The sequence below is a fragment of the Microtus ochrogaster genome, chromosome 7 (assembly GCF_000317375.1).
Source record: "Microtus ochrogaster isolate Prairie Vole_2 chromosome 7, MicOch1.0, whole genome shotgun sequence".
Classification (NCBI taxonomy): Eukaryota; Metazoa; Chordata; class Mammalia; order Rodentia; family Cricetidae; genus Microtus; species Microtus ochrogaster.
This window is the reverse complement of record NC_022014.1, coordinates 37,804,458-37,813,040: the sequence shown is the minus strand read 5'-3', so window position 1 is coordinate 37,813,040 and position 8,583 is coordinate 37,804,458. Positions and strand designations below refer to the sequence as shown.

The window sequence follows — 8,583 nt, the reverse complement described above, 5'->3', positions numbered from 1 at the left end:
GAGTGCTGGGATTAAAGGCGTGCGCCACCACCGCCCGGCAACAGTCATTTTTACAACATGAATTCTCCCAGTCCATTAAGAATGGAGATCCTAGCTGGGCAGTGGTGGTGCACACCTTTAATCCCAGCACTCGGGAGGCAGAGGCAGGCAGATCTCTGTGAGTTTGAGGCCAGCCTGGTCTACAAGAGCTAGTTCCAGGATAGGCACCAAAACTAGAGAAACCTTGTCTTGAAAAAACAAAAACAAAAACTAAAAATGGAGGTCCTTTCCTTGTTTACTGTCTTTTTTTTTTTCAAGACAGACTGTGGGAACAGTCAATTTGTAGATCAGGCGGCCTTGGACTCTCAAAGATCCACATGCCTCTACCTCTTTAGTGCTGGGATTAAAGGTGTTCACCACCACCCCAGTCAGTTTCTTTCTCGAATATTTTAATGTTCTTTGTAGAGGTTTTTAACCGCTCATACCGAGGATGCTTTTCAGTTACTTTTCTGGTGGTGTCTTTAGTCACGTAGAAGCCAAATTTGCAAACAAGGATACTTTCCTCCTTTCCTGTTTAATTTGCCTCTTATTGTTGAGCTGTACGGGTGGTTTGTCTGCATGTATATCTATGTACCATGTGCAGTGCCTGCTGCCTGTGGCAGCCAGAGATGGTACATCAGATTTTCTGCGACTGGAGTTACTGCCGGGTTTTAAGCTGCCATGTGGTGCTAGGAATGGAATGGCTCCTCTGGAAGAACAGCCAGTACCCTTAGCTTCTCAGCCATCTCTCCAGTGCTGCTCTCTCACCCTGACAGGTGATTAAAACGGCTGCAGATAGCTAGGGTCAGTGTTGGAGGCTTTCAAATTCCCCAGGAGGAGGAAGTTGAGTGGGTGATTAGATCTGTGGCTTATTTACCCTGGCTCACACATTGTCCTGAATGGCCCAAGAGCTGTGGGTGAAACATGGATACAGATCATAGGTGGCCTCCCATCTTCCACAGGTGCCATCCACCTTCCTGCCAGGGAGGATGCCAGCAGCCCACTGTACCAGGGCTGCAGTCTAGTCCCTGGTAGCATGAAGCTACAAAGCACCCTGCATATTCCTAGTGAACTGCAGCAAGGATACGCCCTGGCATAGAAATAACACTTTCTCTGACACTTGTTGGCTGGCACTTTGAGAAGGGTCACGTCCAGCTACCATTCTTTCCATTAAATAAAGTGGTAAGCCATAGCAACAGTGCACTCAGTCATCAGAGGATGGAACATCAACCTGGTTGAGGGAGGTCAGTTTAGGAGACACTGGTAGGCAGCTTAGAACCACTGAGTCCTCACAAGTGAGGGCACAAAGATCCGAGTAACCTGCACATTCATGGACAATAGCCATGTCCTTTGTTTCTCATGCAAGATGATGATCTAAGCCCTGGGCCCGAGGGCAAGAGAACCACCAGCAGCAAGGTTATGTAATATATGACTATTCCCGCCAAGCTGACTCCCCTCTTCCTACCTGCTGTCACCCAGGAAACTGGATGCTCAGAAGCCATAGCCCACCTTCAACTCATGCTCTCTTGGACGAACTTTATTCCTGACATTTCCGCCCAGTAGCTGAATGTGAGAGCAGCTGTCCTGACTTCCTGTTCTCTGGAAAAGTGTCCCCTATCCTGAAATTCCTTAAGGTATCCTGGTAGTCAAAGTTTAGTCTTGCTCTTTAAAACTTGGTGTCCGGTCACCGGTGCTTCTCGACCCAGCTGCTGACCACCCTACAGGGTAAACAACAGGGTAAGCTCATGCCTCATAGGCTCAAGGGCAGTCACTGAACCAGAGGTGTAACCAGGGTGAGACCCAGTGGAAGGAGCTCCCCACGATCTGCCGCTCCATGTTTCCTGTTAACTGCTCCTTTACAGAGCTTTTTGCTCCTGAAAGTGGATTAAGTGGGTAGACAGTTAAGACCAGACTGGTTTGTTAGATTCATTCCATGACCCATGCCTTAAAAGGGCCACACAGAACTGCATCTGGTGGGTTTCCAACAGGGTCTAAGTTGTGCAGTTTTTCTTTCTTCTCAACAGAGAAAGCTACTGCGAAAACATTGTGGCTATCACCAGAAATGAGGTTCACAGGCTGCCTCTCTCAGAGCCCAGCCCAGGCACACCCAACCCTACCCTGCTAGCTAGGGGCCAAACCAAGATGGCATTTCAGAATCTGGGTTAGTCCGCTCAACAAGAGTCACTTTGTTCAGTGCAGCTTGGGAAATAGGAAGGAGCTGTTTGTACCTGGTTTCTATTTTGGGCAAGGGCATCTGCTCAGCTGAAATGAGGTCCCCAGCCCAGAGTCACCCCCCCACACCCCATGCAATCTGATGTGCAGAAAGAACACAGCCAGACCAGGTGATGCTTGTTACAAAAAAACCCTCCCAGGCTGTGCTTGCCCAGCAGGCTCAGAGCCAACCTTCAGGTACTCGGGGCTCTCAGAGGCCCCAGAAACAGCTGGGATTGCTTGTGGCTAAGGCAGCTACCTCTTCACCATCCTGATCCACCACACTGCCACATAACAATACTCTGTGTAGATAACATCATCTCATCACTGAGTACTCACTGAGCCAGCAGTATTTCTACAGTACTTGGAATGAAGTCAAAGTTTTTTGTACTTCTGTGGGCTTTTGAAAATAATGCCCAAACTCTGGATCTCTTCTATCACAAATGTCCCAATCGCCCCTGGGAGTTCTCTAAAACCTCGTTTCCCTTACCTCCAGGTTAGGACCCCTTCCTGATGCTGGGTGTCAGAACTTCCTGTGGAGAAGCTAGCTTGGCTGTTTACTAAAGACCACAGAAGCGCTATGCCTCAGCCTTTGTGTGGGGGATTATTTTCCACTTATTGAAAGCCTTAGGAAAAAGACACAAAGCTGGGCGTGGTGGCACATGCTTTAATCCCAGCACCCAGGAGGCAGACAAAAGATCTGAGTTCCAGGCCCAGCTGGTCTACACAGCAAGAAAGACTGCCTCAGAAAAACCAAAACCAACCAACCAAACATACTGTAAGACTCACTGCTCTCAACAGAGGCATCTCCCACAGCCTGGGGCACTGGGGTGAACTCAGGGCTACATAGGAACAGCAGAGGTTTGTGCTTTCTGTGTTCTCCTAAGTCAGTCTTTGGAGAAGGGCTTCTGGGCTTGGCATCCCCAGGTGAACCAAAGGAAGACCAAGGCCATCTTATCCTACTATGTTTGACAAACAGCCAACTGAGGCCATGACTAGACCAGCAGGCCAGAAGCCATGGTAGCTAGTCCTACTATGTTATACATTCTTTTTGGCAGGATGTCAGCTCTAGTGCCACTGTGCTGCAACAAGTTGCAGCAGCAGGGTGTCTGCAGCATGTGCCTGTCCCATATACAGCAGCAGCTACAGGCACAGGCATATAAAGAGAGAACAGAAGTTGAAATTCTCATAATTTTAATGGTCAATAGCTTCCGGTTGGCTTCTGAATGGTATAGTTAAACAATATACTTAAGACACCCCCACAGCAAGTTCACACCCCTCAGTAAGTTGCGTTGGCTCCATCCATATTCCACTGCCCAGTCAGACTTCCACAGTCTGGGACCCACTCCTGGGTTATGGAAATAGACATCTTATTGTAATGAGCTGAATAAACCCTTGGCATACCCATGATCTGTTATTTTTGTTCAAAAATAACAAGTATTAAACCAAACACTTTCCCAGGTGCTGTTGCCTCAAGGAGAAAACCCAAGGTGTTGCTGAAGGGATCTGAGTCCTGTGGGCCCTGTGGTTCTGCTTCGCGTCCCACTCTCCTGCAGTCATACAGCGTAGAGCTCATAAATCTTCTTTACACAGTACACCAGGGCAGCCAGTGCTATTGTGTTGTGCAATCTCTTTCTGTGCAGGTCGTCCTTCCGAACCAGCACCACTGGTGTGGAGGAGGTGAGCGTATGCAGAGGCAGGCGGGACAGTTTATAGGCATCATACTCCACCTGATACTTGCAGCAAGGGTCAAACTGCCAGGAGATCCCATAGAGGGTACAGCAGGTCAGGCTCAGCACACCAGCGGGCAGGGAGATGTAGTGGGAGTAATCCAGGGGCAGTGCCAATGGGGTGAAGAGGCAGGCAGTGCCAGCCAACACGGCTGTCTTGTGTAGGCAATTGCCCACAGTGATCCAACGTGCTGTCTCATCTCCAATTCGAGTGGGCTCTATCACAATGTACTTGTACTGGGCTTCCAGCGCCTGCTCCAGCTCATATTCAAACTGGTCCTGGGCATTCTCCCCACTGTAGATTTCATGCACTATGTAGCAGTCTGTGGCTGACAGGCTAACCCTTTAGTGGAGGGAAAAAGACAAGGAGGTTAGGTTCAACAGTCTAGCTTATTTGGACAAGTGTTTGCCTCAGCCTCAAGGATAGCCCAATTACGGGTTCATTTGCTTCAGAACCCAACCCACAAGACAGCAATTTTCTCCCCCTGAAAGAAATAGTGAAACAAAAAGGTCACAAAGGTGGCCTGGCATGGTTTTTTGATCCCAATACTTGTGAGGCAGAGGTAGGCAGATCAGAGTTCAAAGCCATTCTGGTCAACACAATGAGTTCCACACAGCCAAAACTACACAGTTACAAGACTTTGTCTCGAAAATACCCCCCCTTCAGACTGTACTCCCTGTACCGGGTGAGGGAACCCCATACCCAGACCAGCACCCCTTAATAAAAAAAAAAAAAGAGCACTGGCTTGGATTCAGGCAATACAAATGCTTTACCCCAAAACAGTGACTGTAATTAAACTGGGCTCAGGTAAGGATTAATTAAATCCTATGCCCCTAGTCAGTTGAGCCCAGGGAGAAAGGTATTCTCTGGGGTGGAACTAGAAGCCTCAGCATGGGGAATGGAGATGGCTCAGAGGCAGAGCTTGCCTAGTCTGCACAGGGCCCCTGGCCTCACCTATCACCACAAAAATAAAAAGAAGTCACAGCATGGGACATGGTCAAAGCAGCCCGTCCACTGGCATGCTATGCTGCGTGCTGCCTGATACCTCCCAGGGTGCTGAAGATACCAACTGGAGAGCAGTATTTCCCCATTAAGGTCTTCTGTGGGATGTCTCCATTTAGAGCACATTCCAAGGGGAGGAAGGTGAGCAGGATGCCTGCAGTTTGTTCACAACAAGACACACTTATTTTCAGACACTTTTAGCCAATAAGTAAGCTTGAGGAAGGGGTCAAAGAATCGAGACCAGACAAGGTGGCACAAGCTTACAAAACCAACACTCAGGAGCCTGAGTCAGGAGGATAAGGGGTCTAGGTCATCTTGAGCTGCACAGGGAAACCCTGCCTCAAAAACAACAACAGGTAGGGTTTTTTTGTTTTATTTTAAATACAGGGTTTCTCTGTGTAACAACTGTAGCTATCTTGGAACTAGTTCTTTTTTTTTTTTTTTTTGGTTTTTCGAGACAGGGTTTCTCTGTGGTTTTGGAGCCTGTCCTGAACTAGCTCTTGTAGACCAGGCTGGTCTCGAACTCACAGAGATCCACCTGCCTCTGCCTCCCAAGTGGAACTAGTTCTTATAGACCATGCTGGCCTATAAGACAGAGATCTGCCGGCCTCTGCCTCCCTAGTGCTGGGATTTAAAGGTGTGCACCAACATCACCTGTCTGGGTAAGATTCTTTAAGCAGGTGCAATCCTGGTCAAGAGATTCCCTTTGTGATCTCATGGCCATAAGCCAATAAAAGTCAAAGTGCCAATTTATATGTCCATCTGTGAAACGATGACTCTAGGCAGAGCTACGTCCAAGTTATCCGCAAGTCCTGCCCGCTTTCAAAGTGGACATAGGGCACATTCCTGTGCACAAAGAATCTGAGGCAAGCCCTCTCCCCTGTGGAACACTCAAGGTAAAATGTAGGTTCAAGCTGGGATTGCAGTGCCCTTACAACGCCAGCCAACTTTAGTTTCATGGCCTTCTCTACCCTGTAGGCATGTGGCCAGCCTGAACACAGGGAAACATTTGTGTCAGTAAAGCACACTCAGCACCTCTGACAGATTGCTTGTCTTAAAAAACGTATCACTTAGGCAGATAACACTTCTGACCTCAGCCTGGCCAGTCCCCAGCACCTTCTGCATGACTAGCCGGCACCCAGTCTACCCAGGCCAGGCTGAGAGAGCCCAGTTCTTGCTATTTGTCAAGGCAGATGAATGAGCATGTTCATGATTATAGATAGACATGTCTGGAAACACAAGGCCAGTGGTCCATAATATGGGATGATGCGAAGCAAATGCAGCGAGTGAAGAGCTCTGAGTCAGTGGATCAAGACTCTCTCACAGGTCCTCACTGCAGTAGTTTTGTGAACATCACAGCTTGCAGCAGTTATAGACATAGCTGTGCCCACCCAATTCTCATGTACTGAGCTGATTCTGTAGACATGCTCACCAATGCCCTATCCCAGCCACTCTAGACTTGGCCCAACTATACAGCATGAAACAAAAGCAAAGCAAGTCAACAGAGGAAGCAGGAGTACCAGCAGGAGTCTCTGGAGTTACCAGAGACATCAATTCTATAGGAACAGTCATTTAAGAAAAGTAGTCCTGGGCATCCTTTGGTATGACAGAATCTTTAGAAACGTTTTTCCAGTAAGAAAATGGTAACGCCCAAACCAATCATTCATGAAGTTTCAGGGATCCACTTGCCTCTTCCCTTCCTAGCTGGGGTTACAGGCTGCCACAGCCAGTTTTCATCTGGGTGCCCCTCCTGCAAGCAGAGCGAGCACTTTATCCACAGAACCATCTCCTCAACCTCTGTAGGGTGTTATTTTAGTTATCCACCTGTTTACATAAAAGCACCTGAATATCTAGGAGGCAAGGAGGTCTGAGAATAAAGCTATCATTAAGAGGGAACTGGGTGGCCAGGAGAAGGAAAGGGAGTCATTTTTCACTAAATGGCCTTTGATCCTACACCTGGTCCAACCTCTGGAACTTAATTAAGAACACTGGGCTGCCGGGTGGTGGAGGCACACGCCTTTAAGGCAAGCACTCGGGAGGCAGAGGCAGCTGGACCTCTGTGAGTTCGAGGCCAGCCTGGTCTACAAGAGCTAGCTAGTTCTAAGACAGGCTCCAAAGCTACAGCAAAATTTTGTCTCAGAAAGAAAGGGGGTGGGGGAAGAACACTGTGCCATGCACTTTGCTGACACTGGGTGAGAGGTCACTCTGTCCTGAGCCTTCAGTGAGTGGAGCAGGTGGCAACCTTGCTCAGGACCTCAGGTCATGGGTCTGCCTAGGTTAACCAGCGTTGGGGAGGGAGAGGAGCCATTTGGAAATGCTGGCACTGCAGCCAGCTATAAGGAAAACTCTCTGCGATACAGGTGCCCTGAGAATGTCTGGCAGGCTGTGCGGAGGGTTCTGTAATCCCTGTCTCACCCCCTCCCAAGGTCAAATCTCAAATGTCAATCTTCCCAAGTCTAAAAACACCTGTTCAAGAACTGGTGCTTGCTAAGTGAGAAAGAACTGGGCTGCCCACTACCCAGGCAGAGGACGGTACAGCACCCTGTAATGGGGGTGAAAGCAACAGGCTCCTCTCATGCGTCACTTGGTACAAAATTAATAAGCTCTGTCATTCAAGCCTGTCTTCAATTGTCAACCATGAAGAGTAAGGAAATGAGGCTTAATAAGCAAGGAGCAAGGAAGTCTCCAACTGAGGGGCTATGTGGGGCAAGGCAGTTAAGTGGTAAGTACAAGTTTTTTTTTTTTGGGAGGAGGGTTCTTGTTGCTGCTGCAAACACAGTATCACTGGCTGGTTTTGAACTCACAGGGATCTGCCTGCCTCTGCCTCCTGAGTTCTGGGATTAAAGATGTGGGTCACCAGGCCTGCTTGGCTTAAGCACAAGTTTGATTATTATCTGTGATAAAATATACATAACAAAATTTAGTGCCTTATTAAATACAGCTACATTATTATTATTTTTTTCGAGACAGGGTTTCTCTGTAGCTTTGGAGCCTGTCCTGGAACTCCCTTTGTAGACCAGGCTGGCCTCAAACTCACAGAGATCCGCCTGTCTCTGCCTTCCGAGTGCTGGGATTAAAGGCGTGTGCCACCACCGCCCAGCTACAGCTACATTATTAAACAACTAATCTCCATAAGGTGTAAATCCAAAGTCAAACCCACTGAACTAGTCCCTAATACCACAGCCCTGGCGCCTTTTTTTTTTTTTGGTAGGTTTTTCTTCTTTTGGAGACAGGGTCTCACTTTATAACCCTAGTTGTTCTGGAACTTGTTATATAGACAAGGCTGACCTTGAACTCTGCCTCTTGAGTGCTGGGATTAAAGGTGTACACCACCAAGTCTGGCTAATACTTCGTTGTTTTGTATAAGTGTACAAGTGTATGTGCAGGGAAGTCACAGGACAAATCACAGATATTGGCTCTCTCCTACCTTTATGTGGTTCTAGGGATAGACCTCTCACCAGGCAAATATTTCTACCTGCTGAGCCATCTATTTGCCCACACCATTTCCTGTTTTCAATTTTTTAAAATTTATTTTTATTTTATGTGCATTGGTATTTTGCACACACACACACACACACACACACACACACACACGCACACACACACACACAAACGTGAGGG

At 48.0% G+C, this 8,583-nt stretch overlaps 1 protein-coding gene across 2 annotated transcripts in view; it reads right to left on the bottom strand.

Annotated features, from left to right (window-relative positions):
• Positions 1-3,406: 3,406 nt before the first annotated feature.
• The window catches only part of Tmem11 (transmembrane protein 11), a 15,010-nt gene continuing 9,833 nt past the window's right edge, over positions 3,407-8,583 (bottom strand). For both annotated transcript variants that reach the window (XM_005349927.2, XM_005349928.3), the window contains one exon: positions 3,407-4,302. In XM_005349927.2, the coding sequence (XP_005349984.1) occupies positions 3,786-4,302 (517 nt within the window). In that variant the 3' untranslated portion in view covers positions 3,407-3,785. The remainder of the gene's footprint in view (positions 4,303-8,583) is intronic.